The sequence below is a fragment of the Bombina bombina genome, chromosome 5 (assembly GCF_027579735.1).
Source record: "Bombina bombina isolate aBomBom1 chromosome 5, aBomBom1.pri, whole genome shotgun sequence".
Lineage (NCBI taxonomy): Eukaryota > Metazoa > Chordata > Amphibia > Anura > Bombinatoridae > Bombina > Bombina bombina.
In genome coordinates, this window is record NC_069503.1 from 921,000,391 (window position 1) to 921,025,521 (window position 25,131).

The following is a 25,131-nucleotide window of genomic DNA, read 5'->3' on the forward strand; positions in this document are numbered from 1 at the left end:
AGAGAGAGCAAAAAAGAGTGGGAGAGAGAGCAAAAAAGAGGGGGGAGAGAGAGCAAAAAAGAGGGGGGAGAGAGGGCAAAAAAGAGGGGGGAGAAAAAGCAAAAGAGAGGGGAGAGAGAGAAAGCAAAAGAGAGGGAGGGGGAGAGAGTAAAAGAGAGCAGGGGGGAGAGAGAGCAAAAGAGAGGGGGAGAAAGCAAAAGAGAGGGGATAGAGGGCAAAAGAGAGGGGGCAGAGAGAGAGAAAAGAGAGGGGAGAGAGAGCAAAAGAGAGAGGAGAGAGAGCAAAAGAGAGAGGAGAGAGAGCAAAAGAGAGGGGAGAGAGAGCAAAAGAGAGGGGGGAGAGAGAGAAAAATAGAGGGGGGGAGAGAGAGCTAAAGAGAGGGGGAAGGGGGGAGAGAGAGAGCAAAAGAGAGGGGGGAAGGGGGGAGAGAGAGAGCAAAAGAGAGGGGAGAGAGAGAGAGCAAAAGAGAGGGGGGAGAGAGAGCAAAAGAGAGGGAGAGAGATTACAAAAGAGAGGGGGGAGAGAGAGCAAAAGAGAGGGGGGAGAGAGCGCAAAAGAGTGGGGGAAGAGAGAGAGCAAGAGAGAGGGGACAGAGAACAAAAAAGAGGGGGGACAGAGAGCAAAAGAGAGGGAGGAGAGAGAGAGCAAAAGAGATGGAGGGAGAGAGAGCGCAAAAGAGATGGAGGGAGAGAGAGCAAAAGAGAGGAGAAGAGAGTGCAAAAGAGAAGGGGAGAGAGAGAGCAAAAGAGAGGGGGGAGAGAGAGCAAAAGAGAGGGGGGAGAGAGAGAGCAAGGGATGGGACCGCTGTACTGCAAAAAATGGCCCGTGTACATGGGCTTTAGGACTAGTATTTACATAAAACGTAGTACAGTAATACAAGATATTTACATAAATCATAAGTATACAGCTATGTAGTACAATAATCATAAGAAATTTGCATAAACCATAAGTATACAGTTATGTAGTACAATTATCAGAATACATTTACATAAAACATAAGTGTACAGTTAGGGAGAACAATAATCAGAAGACATTTACATTAAACATATAATTATACAGTTATGGAGTACAATAATCAGAAGAAATTTACATAAATCATAAGTATGCACTTTAGCCACCAATCAGCAAGCACTACCAAGGTGCTAAACCAAAAATGGGCCAGCTCGTAAGCTTACATTCCTGCTTTTCAATTAAAGATATCAAGAGAACAAGGAAAAAGTGATAATAGGAGTAAAGTAGAAAGTTGCTTAAAATTGCATGCTCTATCTGAATCATGAAAGAAAAAAATTGGGTTTCATATCCCTTTAATTGTAAGGAGGAGAAAGTCTTGGCGAGTTCCCACACTTTTTTTTTGTAGGACTTGACCCCTGCATTTACATAAATCATAAGTATACAGTTATGGAGAACAATAATAGAAGATATTTACATAAATTATAAGTATACAGTTATGTAGCGCAATTATCAGAAGATATTTACATAAATCATAAGGGTAGAGGAGTCGGACCCTGCCCTTGGGTCACTATAAGATGTAAACCATCTTTACATAAAGTGATCAACAAAAAAGGTAGACTTGTGAGCTTACTATGTAAAGGATATACATAATGTTGTTTCTTTGTTTTTAAATGTGTTTCCTATAAGTACTTGCTGGAACGCTAATCATTGTATGTACTACCCTTTCTGTTTATAAATAAAAATAAAAAATCTTTTCAGTTTGATTTTGCCACAAACTATTTTTTTTGTTTTGCAGATGCAAGTGTCCGGCACATTCTCATACTTACTCTCAAGGTAAAGCGCACACAAAAATAAATTCCACATGCATGGGGATACATTTATTTTAAACTATTCAGATATCTGGGGCCTGTGGTAGGCTATCATTGACTATAATAGGAACAATTAAATCAAAAGCTATTATTAGTGAGTGTGAAATAGATTTTTGTGTGCTTGTATGCACAACTCTATCTAATATAGCTTTCCATAGACTAAATATTACATGTCTTATATGTATTTTAACAATTCTTAATAATTTAAGTAGGAAAACAAGAAGAAAGCTTTATACACCACACACACATTCATGGTATATTCATGCATGTTATGATAGCGTCCTATGTCTTTATTTAGTGAAAATTTTCTTGCATGCTTGAGTGTATTGGGTTATTCCGCAGGCGAAACCTATACTCTGGAGGCATTAGGGGATCTTGGAGGATGCAAGTAATCAATGATAGAATTTAACAATTATTTACTAATAATGGTTTAGGATGGATGACTGTTATATCATTTTATGAAAATCAGGGCTTTCTCAAATCAGACAGACCCCTTATTAACATCACAATGCTACAGACAGAACCCCTAATCCATCCATGGCCCCTATTCCAATACATCAGAATTTCTGTAGAAAAACACCAAAGGGAAGCTTGTCTGTTTTTTTTTAACTTCTTTTTCTGTCATTCCAATCTTTAAGAATAGCTTAGTTTTAATTAGTAAACGCAATCAAATTAGTAAATGTTATAATGAAAAAAAATCATATTGAAGGCATTAAAAGGGAGATTTCTCAAGGATTTTCATAGAATTCACTGAAGCAAAAGATAGTTGGCCAATGCAGAAGTAAAATATGGCCACAAATTCATTCAGTGCTGATAATGATGAATTATTTTTTAATTTCTGTCAATTCGTGATGTGCCCAATAAACAATCTAATATTATTTTGATTGATTTTATAATTACCTTTAATATCTAGACACTTCATTAAAATTATAACTATTGTCCATATTTAAGTTTTATAATTTGCACTATATATAAATAAACTATAGCTTTATTAAAGTTAGCTCCAGAACAGCAATGTACTATGAGGTAGCTGAATACATCTAGTGAACCAATGAAACGATACAATTGTTTGTAGCCACCATCACCTCCCAATAGTGTAGGATATGGACAGTGGATATAAAAAAAAAAAAAAGTATGGTAGGTTTTTGAAATGTAAAGACAGAAATATCAACAATGTAAAAGTAAGACTTTTTCCATCTGTAAAATGAAAAAAATATATATTTTCCTGCAAGGAAAATAATTATAGGGGGCGCTCTACCTAAATAACTAAATGTGCACTTATAGTGAATAATAATAATAATAAAATATGTGCAGGTAGAAAATAAATATGAGGGAAATAATATATATATATATATATATAAAATACATGAATGAATAAATAAATATTATGTGACTAATCACAACTAGTTTAGAGCAAAATATAGTCCAATACATTCAATTCCTTTAAAGGGGCAGTAAACCTAGAAAATAATGTTATATAATTCTGCACATAGTGCAGAATTATATAACATTATCTTAGCCAAACTTTATGTAACATAATATTGCCTGTGAAATTTGATTAAAAAAAGAGGGTTTTTCAGATCGCCGCTCTTGCTCTGCTGTGCGGATCTGGTTTTCTCCCTGAGCGCATCTGGGCAGCTGTCTAGTCACAGCCCGGCCCGATCGCGCCGTTACACACATTGCAGCTCGCTTCCGCTATCAGACAGAGCAGGAGCGAGCTGCATTGTTTTTTCATCTGTAATGTGATCTTCCAACAAACAAAAATCCAGAGAAAAATATAAATAGTTAATTATTAGAAACATTTTAAGTTTAAAAACTACAACACAAAACCGTGTGGAAAAATGGTCTGAAGAGACAAAGGCATGTATTTATCAAGCCGTCAACCACAAATACGCTGGAATTTAGTGATGTAACATACGATCCGCCGGACTCAGTCTGACACAGATCGATCCTTACGTCACTACAGATGTTCCGAACGCAAGTTCGGCACAATCTGACTACTGTTGGAAGTTATCAAATATCTGCCAGGTACGCTCGGCACTCTTCCGGCCCAGCGTACCTGGTTTTCAATCAGCCGGCCCTGGAGGCGGTGGATGCCATAGGAATCAATGGGAGTCGGAAAGCAGCGAAAGCTTATGTTCGCTGCTGCCCAATATCCCATTGATTCCTATGGGAACGTGTACACCTAACACCCTAACATGTACCCTGAGTCTAAACACCCCTAATCTGCCCCCCTACACCGCCGCCACCTACATTATACTTATTAACCCCTAATCTGCCCCCCTACACCCCCGCCACCTACATTATACTTATTAACCCCTAATCTGCCGCCCCGACACCGCCGCCACCTAAATAAAACTTATTAAACCCCAAAACTGCTGCTCCCGGACCCCGCCGCAACTAAATAAACATATTAACCCCTAAACCGCCGCTCCCGGAGCCCACCGCCACCTACATTATACTTATTAACCCCTAATCTTCCGCCCCCTACACCGCCACCACCTACATTATATTTATTAACCCCTAATCTGCCCCCCTACACCCCTGCCACTATATTAAATTTATTAACCCCTAAACCTAAGTCTAACCCTAACACCCCCTAACTTAAATATAATTTAAATAAATCTAAATAAATATTACTATCATTAAATAAATTATTCCTATTTAAAACTAAATACTTACCTATAAAATAAACCCTAAGATAGCTACAATATAACTAATAGTTACATTGTAGCTATCTTAAGGTTTATTTTTATTTTACAGGCAAGTTTGTATTTATTTTAACTAGGTACAATAGTTATTAAATAGTTATTAACTATTTAATAACTTCCTAGTTAAAAAAAATACAAATATACCTGTAAAATAAAACCTAACCTAAGTTACAATTACACCTAACACTACACTATAATTAAATAAATTCTGTAAACTAAATACAATTTAAAAAAATTAAAGTACAAAAAAAACAACACTAAATTACAGAAAATAATAAATAATTACAAGTTTTTTAAACTAATTACACCTAATCTAATCCCCCTAATAAAATAAAAAAGCCCCCCAAAATAATACCTGTAAAAAAAAGTACAATTCCCCCCCCCAACATTAAAACCCACCACCCACACACCCAACCCTCAATCAGCCAATAGGATTGAGATCGCATTCTATTGGCTGATTGGAACAGCCAATAGAATGCAAGCTCAATCCTATTGGCTGATTGCATCAACCAGTAGGATTTTTCCTACCTTAATTCCGATTGGCTGATAGAATTCTATCAGCCAATCGGAATTGAAGGGACGCCATCTTGGATGACATAATTTAAAGGAACCTTCATTCTTCAGTTGGACATCGTTTGAAGAGGATGCTCCACGTCGGATGTCTTGAAGATAGAGTCGCTCCGCGCCGGATGGATGAAGATAGAAGATACCGCCTGGATGAAGACTTCTGCCCGTCTGGAGGATCTCTTCTTCCTGGCTTAGATGAAGACTTCTGCCCATCTGGAGGACCACTTTGCCCGGCTTCGTGGAGGACTTCGGCCCGGTTGGGTGAAGACTTCTCAAGGTAGGGTGATCTTCAAGGGGTTAGTGTTAGGTTTTATTAAGGGGGTATTGGGTGGGTTTTAGAGTAGGGTTGGGTGTGTCGGTGGTGGGTTTTTTTTTTTTTTTTTTTATTTATTTATTGTTTTTATTGAAATCGTAAATGTTAACAACATATATATATATTCAGTGTTCTTTTTTTTTTTTTTTTTTCAAAACAGAAAAATAGCAATTAAAACGAAAACATTAACCTGGTGGAATGTTAGGAGAATGCATTGTGGTTGCTTAGAGTCAATGTTTATAAATTCAGTTGCTACCATGTGCGCCTTTAGTTACCATCTTCTGCGTTGATTTTGTGTGGTCCTCGGGAAAAGCAGGCACACCTGGCGCAAATAGTTTTAAGTGGGACATAAGCAAGCTGTATTTCTGATTTCCAGTAACAGTAGGAAACAAAACAAAAAGTAAATTCTAAATTAATAAATCTTATGATGACTAGGTAAACAATTTGGTTCTGCAAGGTATCTTCGAGTTCAGGGTTGAGTTTTAGCTCAAGGTATTAAAGTGATACAACCAATGTTGTTCTCTGCAAGGTCAGTTCGCTATCAACGTGTGTACCCGTGAGTGCATGCTGCATGTGTAGTAATAACTATTCTATCTGATGGAGCACTACAAAGGTGGGGTGAGAAGGGGGTAAGCGGTTTATGTGTGAGGCGGTGCAGCTATAGCGTGGAGAGATTCCTGCCAGATAAGCTTAGCATTTAGAATGGTGTCGATTTTATTGCGGCATAGGTAACCATATTGCTCTAAGGCAAATTGCTCCTCTACTTCTTCTAGCCACATTGCTTTAGATAGAGCTAAGGGTTTTTTCCAGTGGCGGGCTATTAATTTCCTCATGCTATTGAGGCCTATTTGCAGTACTAATAACTTTAGATGGCACGGTAGCTTGGGTAGGTCATTCAGTAGTGCAATATTAGGGTTTAGTGATAAGTCAGCTGAAATGCTCTGTTTGAAGTGTAGTTCTATTAATGTCCATAGGGGGCGAACCTTGGCGCACTGCCACCACATATGTATGAAGCTACCATGACCTCTACACCCTCGCCAACACCTGTCAGATGTGTTCGGGTAGATACTGTTCAGTCTTGACGGGGTTAAGTACCATCGCAACAGAACTTTGTAATTAAGTTCTAGGATTGCAGGCGATGTCAAGGATTTTTTGACTAACTTAAAAATATTGGCCCAATCGTCCTGCTCTATGTGTGTGGATACATCTCTATTCCATTTAATTACGTATGGTGGAAGGGCATCAGCTGACTTCCTAATCAAAAGTTTACGGGATAGTGAGAGTGTCCCCCTCGGTATAAGCCCTTTATGGCATATTGATTCGAATGCAGTAGGTGTTCTCAATAAGTTTGCTTTTGATGGGGAAGTATGTATAAAATGGTGCAGTTGTGCATATTTTAGCCAGCTAGTGAATCTGCCGTTAGCTACGTTGATCAGTTTATCTCTTTCTAGGAGCTTGCCAGCTTCAGTAAAATTGAGTAAGGGGATAGTGTAGTCCCATTCCGTAAGCCTCTGGAACCCTTTATCTAGGCCCCCCACCATCTCTACGTTTAGCACTATTGGAAAAAGGGGGGATCTGTCGGTGGAGATGTGTGGTCTGGTGTTTATTATGTAGTCCCAGTTTTTGAATAAGTGCCTGTGTATATCTAGTTGTTTGCATTGTGGAGGTCTTAGGTCATTCGGTACCCAACACAAAGCGTGTACGAGAGGTGCTTTAAGGATATGTGAATCCAATGCTACCCATGCCTTGCATTCTTGTTTCCCATGCCAGTCCAAAACCCTCTGCAATGTCACCGCCAGGTAGTAGTCTTCGATTTTAGGTAAGCCCAGTCCTCCGTCTGCGGTCGGTCTATACATTGTTTCTTTATTTACTCTGGGTTTACATTTTCCCCTGTTATGTTCTGTAAAGTTATGTGGTAGAACAGGTGGTAAATAAGTTTAGGTACCTAGTATCCGCTATAGTAGGACCACTCAGCCTCACACCAAACCTTGGATTCACACAGATTTAACTTACAGGAATCCGGTTTTGCTCATTGAACTGAGGGTCACTACTGCAGGGTACAGAGTGAAAACGGAGCTGTCACGCAACCAGGTTACAGGATGCCTGTATTTCAACAGATAGGAGGAGTATCTATAGATAGAGTAGGTAGTTAATCAACTAATTACTTAGTGATTAAATGATATAGCTGACACATATACAAAGAAGACAGGAAGTGAAATGGAATGTAATACAAACAGATGTAGTACAAAGAGATATTGTAATTAGGCCAAAATGTATTTGTTAGGAATTCAGCACTTCAGGGAATATCATATGTAGTTAGAATGATATTTTGGATTATGTTATCAGATATAGATTTATGCAAGGATAGGATAGTAACAAACGATAAGTCACTTAGTTAGGTTCAAGGTGGTCACAGCAAATGATGTTAATCAAGCAGCAGTTCAAACAGAGTAGGCAATGTAACAGGTAGTTGAAGTTAATCCTGCATTTTAGTGATAGTAACAGTCATTGAATACAGTGCTTAAGTAGTTTGCTTATTTGAGAGACATAATGATATCCAAATAGAGTAATAAAATATACAGACCAATTCCTGATGGTTATTTGGAAGGCTAAGTCAGAGCCAGATGAAAACCTTACGGTATCCTGAATGCTTGTTTGTAGAAAGGACACAGCGCGGTACACGCGCTGCAGACACGCTGAGATGCCGGGTGTGACGTCACAGCCACCCGGTGTAACAGTTAGGGAATTGAAAGCAGCTCCTTTGGTTCCTAAGAAACTGCAAGTAATAGAATAGGCACACCGGCACACAGCAATGAAGGATTAATGTAGGCTGCAAAGTTTCAAAGCAACAAGTAAGAAATCCCCACAGATTGAGGAAAGGGCTAGGTGTCTTCAGAGAGGAGTCACATAAAGTAACTGATTCAAATTACCAAGCGAGGAGCATAGAGAGGAGGGGCCTTAAATAGGAAAAGAGGATTCAGAATTAAAGGGACAGGATTGTATTAGTGAATACCCTGACAGGACACCCCCCTCAAGGAGCCGCTCAGCGGATCAAGGACCTGGACGGTGAGGATTCCTCCTATGGAACAAGGAAACCAAGCGTGGAGCCATAACATTAGTGGCAGGCTCCCAAGAGTCTTCTTCAGGTCCATAACCCTTCCAACTGACCAAATACTGAAAGTGGTTTCGAAAGTATCGAGAATCTTGAATAGAATCAATCTCGTACTCCTTCTCATCTGTCACATGAGTTAAAGAAGTATCCATCGAAGATGTAGCCCTGATAGAAGCATAGGGTTTAAGGAGTGAGACATGAAATGTTGGATGAATTCTCATGGAAGAAGGTAATTGAAGAGTGACTGCATTCACATTAACAACATTCTTAATTTCAAAGGGACCCAAATAAAGTGAAGCGAGCTTTTTGGAAGGAACTTGTAATCTTATATTCTTCGTGCTTAACCAAACTTTATCTCCCACCTTATATTCAGGAGGTTTAGAACGTCGTAGATCGTAGTAATGTTTTTGAGCTTTTTGAGCATCGAGTAGTAGTTGTTTAACAGTGGCGAAACCTTTCACTAAGGTATTGATTTTATCATTAACAACGGGTATAGGAGAATTTTTTGGAGTCTGAATGTCATAAGAAGGATGAAAACCGTAGTTAAGGAAAAATGGAGACATTTTAGTGGAGGAGTTGAGCATGTTATTATGAGCAAATTCAGCAGTGGAAAGGAGAGAATGCCAGTTATCTTGTTCTAGAGAACAGTAACAACGGAGATACTGTTCCAGGGCTTGATTTGTTCTCTCAGTCTGCCCATTGGTTTGTGGATGAAAAGCTGTACTTAACCTCCTAGAGATGTTGAGGGATTTACAAAGATGTTCCCAAAATCTAGAGGTAAACTGAGAACCTCTGTCACTAGTAATGGAATTTGGTAGACCATGTAATTTGACAATATGATCTATGAAAAGAGTAGCTGTTTCTTGAGCTGTGGGTAGACCTCTATGTGGCAAGAAATGGGCCATTTTAGAAAAAAGATCAACAATGACCATGATAGTGTTGAAGTTAGCAGAAGGTGGCAGATCGACAATAAAGTCCATGGCAATATCTGCCCAAGGTCTTTCAGGTACTGGAAGAGATAGAAGGTATCCGTAGGGACGTGTATGTTGATGTTTTTTAGTAGTGCAAAGAAAACATGTTTTGATGTATTGCTTGATTGTATCAGACATTTTGGGCCACCAATAATTCCTTGAGAGGATATGAAGAGTCCTATGTACGCCAGGATGACCTGCTAAAGAGGAATCATGAGCTGCTGCTAAAAGTTGATTCCTGAGATCCTTGGGTACATATAGCTGATCATGATGATAGAACAGTTCATCAGAATGTTTATTTAAATTGAGGTGTGTTATTAATGAATCCTCCTTCTGTTGCAGCTTTAGGGTCTCCAAGAAATCGTTTGTTAAACAAATGATTCTGTCCGCAGGTATCACTGAGGCAGGTGTCAAATGATCTTGTGGCTTAGGAGGTATACGAGAGAGGGTATCTGCCTTAAGATTCTTAGAACCTGGACGATAGGTGATCACATAATCAAAACGTGAAAAGAAAAGGCTCCAGCGAACTTGACGAGAAGTCAGGGTCTTGTTTGACTTTAAATACTCTAAATTACGATGGTCTGTGTAAATAGTAATTGGAAATTTTGTACCTTCCAAGATATGCCTCCAGAATTCCAATGCGGATTTGATGGCAAGCAATTCCTTATCACCAATACCATAGTTTATCTCAGCTGAGCTCATGACACGAGAGTAGAATGCAACAGGATGTAATGGCTTTTCTTGAGAGGCCCTCTGGGATAGAACAGCCCCTATTGCAAATTCAGAAGCATCAACCTCAAGCGTAAAATGACAACTGGGATCTGGGAATTGCAAAATAGGGGCTGAAGTAAATTTATTCTTGAGGGTAGTGAAAGAGTCCTGAGCTTTACTATCCCATGAAAACCTGATATGTTTCTTAGTTAAAGTTGTTAATGGTTTAACAATATGTGAGAAATCTTTAATGAATTTTCTATAAAAATTCGCAAAACCAAGAAACCTCTGGACATCTTTTTTACATGAGGGTACTGGCCATTTGAGTATAGCTTCTACTTTACTGGTCTCCATAGTAATCCCAGTAGGAGAGATACAGTAACCCAGAAATGAAATAGAGTTAGTATTAAATATACATTTCTCTAGTTTAGCGTAGAGATGATGTTGTCTTAAACGAGATAGAACTAATTTTACATGTTTTAAATGATTTTCAAAAGTGTCTGAATAGACAAGAATGTCATCTAAATAGATAACAATACATACATCCAGAAGGTCGTGAAAAACATCATTTATGAAGCACTGGAAAGTGGCTGGGGCGTTACAAAGCCCAAACGGCATTACTGTGTATTCGTAAAGTCCGTATCGTGTACGGAAAGCCGTTAACCACTCATCCCCTGCTCTCATCCTGATTAAATTGTATGCACCCCTAAGATCGAGCTTGGTGTAGATGGTGGCACCCTGAAGGCGCTCAATTAGTTCAGGAATGAGAGGCAGGGGATATCTGTTTTTCTTAGTACATTTATTCAGTTGTCTGTAATCTATAATGGGGCGTAAACTGCCATCTTTATTTTTCACAAAAAACATAGCAGCACCTGCAGAGGAAGTGGATGGACGTATAAACCCTTTTTTCAAGTTTTCGTCTAGATATTCCTTAAGGTGTGCTAGTTCAGGTTGGGACAAAGGATATATATGACCATATGGAATGGTGCAGTTAGGAATGAGATCAATAGGGCAGTCATACTTCCTATGTGGTGGAAGTGTGGCTGCCTCAACCTTATCAAAAACATCAGCATATTCTTTGTAGCAATCTGGTAATGTCTCTACATTAATATGACAAAGTGTATGAGAATCAGTGCAGAATTGCTTGCAGTACTGAGAATCAAAAACTACAGTAGAGTCTGTCCAAGAAATAGTGGGGTTATGCTTAGACAACCACTGAATACCGAGTATCATAGGGTAGACAGAACTTGGTAAAACATCAAAAGATATTAACTCAGTATGCCCTGAGTCTGAGGTAACCTTAAGTGGAACTGTATGGTGTGAAATAGGACCAGAACTATAAAATGATCCATCAACCAAACGGATGGCTAGTGCAACACTCTTTTTTATTAGTGGTATTTTGTGCTTATCAACAAAAACTAAATCTATGAAATTCCCAGATGCTCCAGAGTCAATTACAGCCTGTACGTCTATCTTCTGCTGATCCCACTGCAACGAGAGAGGGATTGATAAATGAAGCAAATTATTATTAACCATATTAACATTGTGCTTAAATCTCACTCTCTTACCCTTCTTTTGACGAAGGAGAGATGGGCAATCCCTTACGCCATGATCCTTTTCGGCACAATAGAGGCACAAATTAAGCAGTTTGCGTCTGGCTTTCTCTTCAGGCTTTAGAGGGCCTCTAATCACAGCAACATCCATGGGTTCATCAACATTCTTGGTAGCATGGGTAGGAAGATTTATATGATAGGGAGTGTATTTCTTAGGAGTGATGTCAGTTATGGATTTTTCATATTTCCTTTCCCTGAGTCTCCGGTCAATACCAATACATAAAGTCATGAGATCCTCAAGAACATCTGGAATGATACCTCTAGCAAGTTCATCTTTTAATGAGTCACTGAGGCCCATGCGAAATTGATTTTTCAGAGCTGGGTTGTTCCATAAAGTGTCAGGAGCCCATCTTTTAAAGTCTGTTATGTATTCCTCTACCATCCTTTTTCCTTGGCGTAAGGATCTCAAAGCTGTTTCAGCAGTATTCTGCTTGTTATGATCCTCATATAAAAGGGACATCGCAGAAAAGAAAGAATCAAGAGAATTTAATATGGGATCCTCAGTCTCATAGAAAGTGTTGGCCCAAGATTTAGCTTCTCCACGCAAAAAAGAAATCACAGTCAAAACTTTAATTCTGTCAGTAGGATAAGACCTAGGTTTTAAAGTGAACATAAGAGTGCAAGAATTTCTAAAGTCTCTGAACATGGACCTGTCCCCAGAGAATTTCTCTGGCGGACTTACAACAGGCTCCGGTGTAAACTCAGAAGTAGAAGGTTTAGTTGTGATATGCTCATTAATAAATTTTCTAATATTCTGGTTCTCAATTTGTATCTCTCTTAAACCCTGTAACATACTATCCATACTTTGTGCTAGAGAACCCACTCTATTGGAAAGCTCACTCAACTCCATGATAGTGGATAGAGGTACTTTTATTTATTAGGCTTGGTAATATGTTATGTTCTGTAAAGTTATGTGGTAGAACAGGTGGTAAATAAGTTTAGGTACCTAGTATCCGCTATAGTAGGACCACTCAGCCTCACACCAAACCTTGGATTCACACAGATTTAACTTACAGGAATCCGGTTTTGCTCATTGAACTGAGGGTCACTACTGCAGGGTACAGAGTGAAAACGGAGCTGTCACGCAACCAGGTTACAGGATGCCTGTATTTCAACAGATAGGAGGAGTATCTATAGATAGAGTAGGTAGTTAATCAACTAATTACTTAGTGATTAAATGATATAGCTGACACATATACAAAGAAGACAGGAAGTGAAATGGAATGTAATACAAACAGATGTAGTACAAAGAGATATTGTAATTAGGCCAAAATGTATTTGTTAGGAATTCAGCACTTCAGGGAATATCATATGTAGTTAGAATGATATTTTGGATTATGTTATCAGATATAGATTTATGCAAGGATAGGATAGTAACAAACGATAAGTCACTTAGTTAGGTTCAAGGTGGTCACAGCAAATGATGTTAATCAAGCAGCAGTTCAAACAGAGTAGGCAATGTAACAGGTAGTTGAAGTTAATCCTGCATTTTAGTGATAGTAACAGTCATTGAATACAGTGCTTAAGTAGTTTGCTTATTTGAGAGACATAATGATATCCAAATAGAGTAATAAAATATACAGACCAATTCCTGATGGTTATTTGGAAGGCTAAGTCAGAGCCAGATGAAAACCTTACGGTATCCTGAATGCTTGTTTGTAGAAAGGACACAGCGCGGTACACGCGCTGCAGACACGCTGAGATGCCGGGTGTGACGTCACAGCCACCCGGTGTAACAGTTAGGGAATTGAAAGCAGCTCCTTTGGTTCCTAAGAAACTGCAAGTAATAGAATAGGCACACCGGCACACAGCAATGAAGGATTAATGTAGGCTGCAAAGTTTCAAAGCAACAAGTAAGAAATCCCCACAGATTGAGGAAAGGGCTAGGTGTCTTCAGAGAGGAGTCACATAAAGTAACTGATTCAAATTACCAAGCGAGGAGCATAGAGAGGAGGGGCCTTAAATAGCAAAAGAGGATTCAGAATTAAAGGGACAGGATTGTATTAGTGAATACCCTGACATCCCCATACAAATGTGTTAAGGCTATTTTGGAGTCGAGTCATGTACCAACGGGGAATGTGCATCGGTAGAGCTTGCAGTATGTATGTAATCCTAGGGAGAGTGGTCATTTTTATGGCTTGGATCCGTCCCCACCAGGATAGAGGTTTGTTTGTCCATGTCTTGAGGTCTCTTTGTGTTTTAGTGAGTAGAGTGTTGTAGTTCATGTCAAAAAGGGTTGTTTGTTTGGGGGATATATATATCCCTAGGTATTTGACCGCGTCTTTTTTAAGTTTTAAAGGGCATACTTTGGATAAGGATTGGAATTGGGTGTCTGGTAGAGTTATATTTAGTATTTCAGATTTTTGTTTATTGACAAGGAAATTGGAGTACTGCCCGAATCTATCCAACTCTGCCAGTATCTCTGGTACTGTCGTGAGCGGGGAGGTGACAGTAAATAATAGGTCGTCAGCGTACGCAGCTATTTTGTAGGATTGTTGGCCAAATGGTATCCCTTTAATACTCGGGTTCTTGCGAACATGCGAGGCCAATACCTCCATCATCAAGATGAATAGAATTGGTGATAGGGGGCATCCTTGACGCGTGCCGTTGCAGATAGGGAGTGAGTCTGATAGTATACCATTAACCTTGACTTTTGCATTTGGGCGTGAGTACAAGCTAAAGATTCTGTTAATTAGTTTCGGGCCAAATCCAATGATCTTTAGGGTCTCTAAAAGGAATTGCCAATCTGAGCGGTCAAATGCCTTTTCGGCATCTATGGCCATTATGACTGATTCTATGTTTTGGCTTTTGGCATACTCTATAAGGGTTAAGGCTCTAAGTGTGTTGTCCCTGGCCTCTCGGCCAGGAACAAAACCTACTTGGTCGGTATGTATTATGTCCCTCAGGACAGAGTTTAAGCGGTTTGCTAAAACTTTTCCTAATATTTTAACATCCGTATTGAGCAGCGAAATAGGCCGGTAGCTGCCTGGGTCGTCTGATGGCTTGTCTGGTTTCAAGATCACAGATATGTGGGCCGTTAGTGAGTCATTGGATAGTTGAGCACCGTCGTCTAAAGAGTTAATAAGTTTTAGTAAATGTGGGGCTAGGATGGAGCAATGTGTTTTGTAATACTGGTTAGAGAGTCCATCAGGACCTGGACTCTTACCTGTCGGGAGGTCTTTTATGGCCTTTACAATCTCTGTCAGGGTTATAGGTGTTTCTAAGTCGGTCTGTTGTGCCTGAGTTAGTTTATTTAGGTCTGCTGCTGTTATGTAAGCTATCATATTTTGTGTGCGGTCTTGGGAAGGGCTCACGGTTAGATTGTATAATTGTTGGTAGAAGGTGCGGAAGTGGGCAGCAATAATTTTACTGTCTAAGATGCGCTCTCCTTGTTTGGTTGTGAGTTCGTGGATGTATGTAAGAGTGCTCCTATCCCTTAGGGTATTAGCGAGGAGTTTTCCTGCGCGGTTTCCTTCATGAAAATATTTTTTCCGAAGGTATAACGCTCTTCTCTGAGCCTCAGAGTAGAGCAGGGTTCTGAGTTCTTTTCTAGTGGTGGTTAGGGCAGACAATGCATCCTTATTTGAGGGATACTGCTTGTGTTGTGTCTCTAGCTCATGCAATCTATTAGTAAGAGTGTTAAGCAGGGTATCATGTTGTTTTTTAAGGTATGCTTTGTGTTTTATGCATTCACCTCGGAATACTGCCTTGTGCGCTTCCCAGATGTATAGTGGGTGGGTCTCTGGTATTGCGTTTAAGGTAAAGTATTCAGTTAGAGTATTCGTCAATTTTTGTGCTGTTGGGGGGTGATGTAATAGGTACTGGTCTAGTCTCCATATGAAGGGGTGGATTGGGGAGTTAGGCCAATTTAGTCCAAGGGAGGCCATAGAATGGTCTGACCAAGCGGTCGGTGTAATATCAGTTTCTGTCAGTAAAGAAAGGCTGGATTGGTCAAGAAATAGATAATCGATTCTGGAATATGTAGACCATGGGTGGGAGAAGAAGGAGTATCCGCGCTGAGTAGGGTGTTGTGCCCTCCATGTGTCTATTAGTCCTAGCTGTTTAATACACTTGTAAATTGAGTTAGGGGGACGTGATGAGTTGCTTGTGTTTAGGGTTGTAGTGTCTAGTGTTGGGTCTAAAGTGACGTTTAAGTCTCCTCCCATTACAACCGTGCCCTTGCGTGATTCTTGTATCATTGTTCGCAATTTAACAAAAAATCTGCTTTTATTTGCATTGGGGGCGTATGCGTTGATTAGGGTTATCGGCCTATTATATAAGAGGCCTACTAGGATTAATATTCTCCCGTCTTTGTCTGATGCGGTGTGGAGTAGTTTGAAGGGCAGTGAGGAGTGGAAAAGAATACCCACTCCATTCTTTTTTTTTTCGTGAGAGTTAAAGAAACTTAACGGGAAGTTTTTACTAGAGAACTTGGGTTCGTTGGCCCGGGGGAAGTGTGTCTCCTGGACAAATATCACTGAGCATTTTTGTTTGGCAAACCAGTGTAAAGCAACTGACCGCTTAGTGGGCGAGTTTAGGCCTCTAACGTTTTGGGAGGTTATTAATATTGGTCTAGGGGTCATGTCTACTATATGTGAGAGGGTGCGATTGTGAGTTAGCTGAGTGGTTCTTACCTCGGTGTGGTGTCGCAGACTGCCGCCGAAAGTTGTAGGTGTGGTGTGCCACAGTAGGTCTCAAAGGAGTGAGGTGTATGCTAGCGATGTGTCCTGTTGGTGGTGCATACCTATGTGCTGAACAATACCTTGCAGAGATACAAAAATATAACAACAAACAATTAAATATATAACAAAACAAATTATTAATTATGTCATTGAACATTAGTAAAACTTGTAATCAAAAATTGAGGTTTACTAAACTAAACTAATCTCGGGGGGGATAATAGCAGCAGTTAAGAGCCACTACTGTTCCCCGCTAAGGGCTTGCGTAACTTTAAAGCAAAGGGATTTCCATTTTGATTGCAAGAGTCTTGCCTAGGGTGATACTGGCTAGGCTACCAGTGGTGAAGGAAGAGAAAGAGCGGTCTCCTCCTGTCGTTCCAGCTGAGTAAGATGAGTCTTTTAGGTCTCGAAGACACTGTGTCAAAGAAAGGTCCATTTCAAAGCAGCAAGCCTGCCACAGATGCCAGTGTCTAATGTTCAATTGCAGATCTTAAATGGATGAGGTCCAGTGTCAAGGGGGATCTGTTGCAGGGGTTGGGGAGCGGTGGGGGCCATTTTGCGCTTCCTGATAACTGTATTTCATTTTTGTCTTTGTGGTTTTGGTGGTGGGAGGTCTGGTGATGCATCATTTTCATCTTGGCCTGATTCTTGAGGTATTTGCTTCGGTAAGGGGATACTCAGCTGTGAGCAGAAGGAGTCAAGGTCTTCTAGATCTTTGTATACACATTCTTTGTTATCTTTGGTCGCTCTAATTGCAAAGGGAAAACCCCAGCGGTAGGGAATCTTGAGATCTTGTAGGTGTGTAGTGAGGAACTTGACATTTCGTCTTCTGGTAAGGGTAAGCGGGCTGAGGTCTGCGAAGATTTGTATTGTATTGCCATCTTTGGAGATTGGAGTCTTTTTCCTAGCTGCAGTTAGTAGTTTTTCTTTATCCTTGTAGTTGTGGCACCGGAGAATGATGTCTCTTGGCGGTGCTTTAGGCGAGGGCTTAGGTTTTAACGCCCTGTGTGCTCTGTCTAGGGAGATTTTTGCGTTCTCTTTATTATCTAGAAGAAAGTTAAACAAACCTTGCAGGTATTGTGGGAGATCGGCAGTTGAGACGTTTTCAGATACCCCTCTAATTCGCAAATTTTGCCTTCGGCCACGGTTATCTAAATCTTCTATCTGCATCTGCATTTGCCTTATTTCTTCTGCTTGGTATTGAAGCTGCATGGAGTGGAGATTAATTGGTTCTGAAATTTCCTCTGCATGCTCCTCTAGTTGAAGCACCCTGTTCCCCAGGTCAGTAACATCTCTTTTAACATCTGAGAGACCTTCCTTTATTAGTTGACTGACTTGGCTCATGAAGGATGCAAAGTCATCTTTGGTTGGTAAAAACTGCAGGTCTGCTTTGGTGATAGGAGTGTGGGGGTCAGGTTGTGTATTTTCCACTTCTTCCTCTTGTATGTTATCAGTGGAGTTTGGGGAGCTGGGAGTTATGGTAGTGTTGTTTTCCACTGTTCTAAAGAAAGAATTTAGCTTTGTGGAAGCTGCTGCAGCTGCCTTATTGGCTTTGTCCCCCTTGGTAGGGCGTTTAGACGCCATCATATATTTTAGTAGGTAGTCAGGTCTCTCAGAGCTAGCACGTGGCCTATTTCAAATGGTAAAATATAGTGCAGGTATCGTGATGTGTTCTGCTATTTCCTAAGCTCTTATGCTGCACTGTGATAGGAGGCTTACATATGCATTAAGGCCTTAACATTTCTATTTACTCCCTGACCGGGCCTTCATGTTTTAGGTTCTCATTTCCCCAGCCTGCACTTAAGAAGCCTTAAGCCTAATAAGGTATGAAGAGAGTCTTACCCCACCACTGCGTTGATCTGCTTGTAGAGCTGGGTCTGCGGGCCTTGTCTGTTAGGTGTTGGTGAAGCAGGTCTGTTTTGTGTGTCCTGCAGGCATCCAGCTGCGTGTCAATTCTCGGCTGATGCCGTTTTGCAGATGGGACGGAGTGTACTTTAGTTTTCCCAACGGGGAGTGTAGATGAGCCTCCTGTGGTTTTTCCCTGCAGCAAGCTTACCGCTCATGTCAGTCTCGCTTTTGTTGCGTTATCCGTTCTGAGGAGTTAAGATGGCGCTTCCTCCTGCAGTGTCGCGCAATTGCGATTAACTGCAAGTCATCTGCGCTAGTTTTTGGCTACGGGTCTGGCCGGATAGTGTGACCCACTGATAAGTGTGCATATGGGCAGTCTATTAGTTAAGGTTAAGTGTCGGGCATCTCTGTTTTTTAAGCCCTCACGGGGAACTTTGCACGGAGCTCAGCTAAGTTGCGGCCATGCTGGTCCCTGGCTCGGCTCCGCCCCCCCGGTGGTGGGTTTTAATGTTGGGGGTATTGTACTTTTTTTTACAGGTAAAAGAGCTGATTACTTTGGGGCAATGCACCGCAAAAGGCCCTTTTAAGGGCTATTTGTAATTTAGTATAAGGTAGGGCTTTTTATTATTTTGGGGGGCTTTTTTATTTTATTAGGGGGATTAGATTAGGTGTATTTAGTTTTAAAAACTTAACGTAATTATTTTATTATTTTCTGTAATTTAGTGTTTGTTTTTTTTGTACTTAATATAATTTTTTTTAATTGTACTTAGTTTAGGGAATTCATTTAATTATAGTGTAGTGTTAGGTGTAATTGTAACTTAGGTTAGGTTTTATTTTACAGGTATATTTGTATTTATTTTAACTAGGAAGTTATTAAATAGTTAATAACTATTTAATAACTATTGTACCTAGTTAAAATAAATACAAACTTGCCTGTAAAATAAAAAGAAACCTTAAGCTAGATACAATGTAACTATTAGTTATATTGTAGCTACCTTAGGGTTTATTTTATAGGTAAGTATTTAGTTTTAAATAGGAATAATTTATTTAATGATAGTAATATTTATTTAGATATATTTAAATTATATTTAAGTTAGGGGGTGTTAGGATTAGACTTAGGTTTAGGGGTTAATAAATTTAATATAGTGGCGGCGGTGTAGGGGGCAGATTAGGGGTTAATAAATATAATATAGGTGGCGGCGGTGTAGGGGGCGGCAGATTAGGGGTTAATAAATATAATGTAGGTGGCGGCGGTGTAGGGGGTGGAAGATTAGGGGTTAATAAGTATAATGTAGGTGGCTGTGGGCTCCGGGAGCGGCGGTTTAGGGGTTAATATGTTTATTTAGTTGCGGCGGGGTCTGGGAGCAGTGTGATAGGGGTTAATAACTTTTATTTAGGTGGCGGCATTGTCGGGGTGGCAGATTAGGGGTTAATAAGTATAATGTAGGTGACGGGAGCGGCGGTTTAGGGATTAAACACTTTATTTAGTTGCGGCGGGGTCCGGGAGCGGTGGTTTAGGGGTTAAACACTTTATTTAGTTGCGGCGGGGTCCGGGAGCGGTGGTTTAGGGGGTAAAACAGTTTAGTATAGTGTGGGTGTTTAGTGACAGTATACCAAGGAAGTTGTAAACAAGGCGAAGAGCAGCGAGATCGATGACTGTCAGTTAACAACAGTCTGCTGCTCATCGCACCATACTTGGTGCGCAGCTTTTTGACAACTTTTTTGGTAACTTTGGAGAGCGTATTCAGGTCCGCGGCAGCGGTTAGGCAATCTTAGGCGAGCGTATTGGTGCTGTCGAATGCAAAAAAAGTCGACGCTTTGATAAGTAGATGCCAAAGGTTGAACTTTTCATGCGTTCACAAGTCACGGCACTTGATACTTGATACTAAGTGCAAAAAGTTTAAAAAACTTTATTGATGCAAGTATTAAAAACAGGCCACAATCCATAAAAACACACAGAAGGGAACTAAGTAAGGGAACTTGACTCTCTGCATCATAACTTTTCAGCCTGTAAAAGATATGCTTGGTGCAAAGCCAAAAAAACTCATCATCCAAAGAACACCATACCATCTTTGAAGCATGGTGGTGGTAACATCAGGATTTGTGACTGCTTCTCTTCAGTTGGGCCAAGAGCTCTTGTCAAGATAGATGCACTGTCAGAAAAAAGGGTACGGTTGGGGTCAGTTTGTGAACACTTAGGCCTAGATTTAGAGTTCGGCGGTAGCCGTCAAAACCAGCGTTAGAGGCTCCTAACGCTGGTTTTGGCCGCCCGCTGGTATTTGGAGTCAGTGATTAAAGGGTCTAACGCTCACTTTGCAGCCGCGACTTTTCCATACCGCAGATCCCCCTACGCCATTTGCGTAGCCTATCTTTTCAATGGGATCTTTCTAACGCCGGTATTTAGAGTCGTTTCTGCAGTGAGCGTTAGAGCTCTAACGACAAGATTCCAGCCGCCTGAAAATAGCAGGAGTTAAGAGCTTTCTGGCTAACGCCGGTTTATAAAGCTCTTAACTACTGTACCCTAAAGTACACTAACACCCATAAACTACCTATGTACCCCTAAACCGAGCTCCCCCCACATCGCCGCCACTCGATTAAAAATTTTAACCCCTAATCTGCCGACCGCCACCTACGTTATACTTATGTACCCCTAATCTGCTGCCCCTAACACCGCCGACCCCTATATTATATTTATTAACCCCTAATCTGCCCCCCACAACGTCGCCGACACCTGCCTACACTTATTAACCCCTAATCTGCCGAGCGGACCTGAGCGCTACAATAATAAAGTTATTAACCCCTAATCCGTCTCACTAACCCTATCATAAATAGTATTAACCCCTAATCTGCCCTCCCTAACATCGCCGACACCTACCTTCAATTATTAACCCCTAATCTTCCGATCGGAGCTCACCGCTATTCTAATAAATGTATTAACCCCTAAAGCTAAGTCTAACCCTAACACTAACACCCCCCTAACTTAAATATAATTTACATCTAACGAAATAAATTAACTCTTATTAAATAAATTAATCCTATTTAAAGCTAAATACTTACCTGTAAAATAAACCCTAATATAGCTACAATATAACAAATAATTATATTATAGCTATTTTAGGATTAATATTTATTTTACAGGCAACTTGGTATTTATTTTAACTAGGTACAATAGCTATTAAATAGTTAAGAACTATTTAATAGTTACCTAGTTAAAATAATTACAAAATTACCTGTAAAATAAATCCTAACCTAAGATATAATTAAACCTAACACTACCCTATCAATAAAATAATTAAATAAACTACCTACAATTACCTACAATTAACCTAACACTACACTATCAATAAATTAAATAAACACAATTGCTACAAATAAATACAATTAAATAAACTAGCTAAAGTACAAAAAATAAAAAAGAACTAAGTTACAGAAAATAAAAAAATATTTACAAACATACGAAAAATATTACAACAATTTTAAACTAATTACACCTACTCTAAGCCCCCTAATAAAATAACAAAGCCCCCAAAAATAAAAAATTCCCTACCCTATTCTAAATTAAAAAAGTTACAAGCTCTTTTACCTTACCAGCCCTGAACAGGGCCCTTTGCGGGGCATGCCCCAAGAAGTTCAGCTCTTTTGCCTGTAAAAAAAAACATACAATACCCCCCCCCCAACATTACAACCCACCACCCACATACCCCTAATCTAACCCAAACCCCCCTTAAATAAACCTAACACTAATCCCCTGAAGATCTTCCTACCTTGTCTTCACCATCCAGGTATCACCGATCGGTCCTGGCTCCGATATCTTCATCCAACCCAAGCGGGGGCTAGACATCCACTGAAGAAGTCCAGAAGAGGGTCCAAAGTCTTCCTCCTATCCGGCAAGAAGAGGACATCCGGACCGGCAAACATCTTCTCCAAGCGGCATCTTCGATCTTCTTCCATCCGGTGCGGAGCGGGTCCATCTTGAAGCAGGCGACGCGGATCCATCCTCTTCTTCCGATGTCTCCCGACGAATGACGGTTCCTTTAAGGGACGTCATCCAAGATGGCGTCCCTCGAATTCCGATTGGCTGATAGGATTCTATCAGCCAATCGGAATTAAGGTAGGAATTTTCTGATTGGCTGATGGAATCAGCCAATCAGAATCTAGTTCAATCCGATTGGCCGATCCAATCAGCCAATCAGATTGAGCTCGCATTCTATTGGCTGATCGGAACAGCCAATAGAATGCGAGCTCAATCTGATTGGCTGATTGGATCAGCCAATCGGATTGAACTTGATTCTGATTGGCTGATTCCATCAGCCAATCAGAAAATTCCTACCTTAATTCCGATTGGCTGATAGAATCCTATCAGCCAATCGGAATTCGAGGGACGCCATCTTGGATGACGTCCCTTAAAGGAACCGTCATTCGTCGGGAGACATCGGAAGAAGAGGATGGATCCGCGTCGCCTGCTTCAAGATGGACCCGCTCCGCACCGGATGGAAGAAGATCGAAGATGCCGCTTGGAGAAGATGTTTGCCGGTCCGGATGTCCTCTTCTTGCCGGATAGGAGGAAGACTTTGGACCCTCTTCTGGACTTCTTCAGTGGATGTCTAGCCCCCGCTTGGGTTGGATGAAGATATCGGAGCCAGGACCGATCAGTGATACCTGGATGGTGAAGACAAGGTAGGAAGATCTTCAGGGGATTAGTGTTAGGTTTATTTAAGGGGGGTTTGGGTTAGATTAGGGGTATGTGGGTGGTGGGTTGAAATGTTGGGGGGGGGGGTATTGTATGTTTTTTTTTACAGGCAAAAGAGCTGAACTTCTTGGGGCATGCCCCGCAAAGGGCCCTGTTCAGGGCTGGTAAGGTAAAAGAGCTTGTAACTTTTTTAATTTAGAATAGGGTAGGGAATTTTTTATTTTGGGGGGCTTTGTTATTTTATTAGGGGGCTTAGAGTAGGTGTAATTAGTTTAAAATTGTTGTAATATTTTTCTTATGTTTGTAAATATTTTTTTATTTTCTGTAACTTAGTTCTTTTTTATTTTTTGTACTTTAGCTAGTTTATTTAATTGTATTTATTTGTAGCAATTGTGTTTATTGAATTTATTGATAGTGTAGTGTTAGGTTAATTGTAGGTAATTGTAGGTAGTTTATTTAATTATTTTATTGATAGGGTAGTGTTAGGTTTAATTATATCTTAGGTTAGGATTTATTTTACAGGTAAATTTGTAATTATTTTAACTAGGTAACTATTAAATAGTTCTTAACTATTTAATAGCTATTGTACCTAGTTAAAATAAATACCAAGTTGCCTGTAAAATAAATATTAATCCTATAATAGCTATAATATAATTATAATTTATATTGTAGCTATATTAGGATTTATTTTACAGGTAAGTATTTAGCTTTAAATAGGATTAATTTATTTAATAAGAGTTAATTTATTTCGTTATATGTAAATTATATTTAAGTTAGGGGGGTGTTAGTGTTAGGGTTAGACTTAGCTTTAGGGGTTAATACATTTATTAGAATAGCGGTGAGCTCCGATCGGAAGATTAGGGGTTAATAATTGAAGGTAGGTGTCGGCGATGTTAGGGAGGGCAGATTAGGGGTTAATACTATTTATGATAGGGTTAGTGAGGCGGATTAGGGGTTAATAACTTTATTATAGTAGCGCTCAGGTCCGCTCGGCAGATTAGGGGTTAATAAGTGTAGGTAGGTGTCGGCGACGTTGTGGGGGGCAGATTAGGGGTTAATAAATATAACATAGGGGTGGGCGATGTTAGGGCAGCAGATTAGGGGTACATAGGGATAACGTAGGTTGCGGCGGTTTACGGAGCGGAAGATTAGGGGTTAAAAGTGTAATGCAGGGGTCAGCGATAGCGGGGGCGGCAGATTAGGGGTTAATAAGTGTAAGGTTAGGGGTGTGTAGACTCGGGGTACATGTTAGAGTGTTAGGTGCAGACGTAGGAAGTGTTTTCCCATAGGAAACAATGGGGCTGCGTTAGGAGCTGAACGCTGCTTTTTTGCAGGTGTTAGGTTTTTTTTCAGCTCAAACAGTCCCATTGTTTCCTATGGGGGAATCGTGCACGAGCACGTTTTTGATGCCGGCCGCGTCCGTAAGCAACTCTGGTATCGAGAGTTGCATTTGCGGTAAAAATGCCCTACGCTCCTTTTTTGGAGCCTAACGCAGCATTTGTTTTAACTCTCGATACCAGAGTTAAATTTATGGTGCGGCCAGAAAAAAGCCCGCGGAGCGTTAACAGCCCTTTTACCGCCGAACTCTAAATCTAGGCCTTAGGGTACAACTTCTGTGGTTGTACCCTCAATGGATCATAATTACACCTTAAGGAACTAATATGTACCATTTAGCGGTAAATAAGGTACAAATATGTTTCCAACTGTCAAAGGGTCCATGTCTGTACCATTTAATCCCCCCAAAAAGGTACAATCACTTGTGTGACTAAAAGGTTGAGGGGGGTGGGTGGTTCAAGGCTGCTAAACCCTGCAAGTCCATATCATTTGTAAACCTCAATTATTCATATTCACATAACTGTCAGTCACCCAAAATGAATGCAACATACATGTTGTACAGAAAAATAATTATGTTCAATCATTGTTGGTAATATGCAAGAAGTGGGCAAAGCAAAAAAAAAAAAAACTTAAAGGGACAGTCTAGACCAAAATTGTTATTGTTTAAAAAGATGGATAATCCCTTTATTACCCAATCCCCAGTTTTGCATAACCAACACAGTCAACCAATCAGTGCAGACTCCTAAATAACTACACGGGAG

At 40.2% G+C, this 25,131-nt stretch overlaps 1 protein-coding gene across 3 annotated transcripts in view; it reads left to right on the forward strand.

Moving 5' to 3' along the window:
* Positions 1 to 25,131, forward strand: part of ADHFE1 (alcohol dehydrogenase iron containing 1) — a 150,617-nt gene that overhangs the window by 7,206 nt on the left and 118,280 nt on the right. For all 3 annotated transcript variants that reach the window (XM_053715088.1, XM_053715089.1, XM_053715090.1), the window contains exon 3: positions 1,748 to 1,785. In XM_053715088.1, coding sequence (XP_053571063.1) covers positions 1,748 to 1,785 — 38 coding nt within the window. The remainder of the gene's footprint in view (positions 1 to 1,747; positions 1,786 to 25,131) is intronic.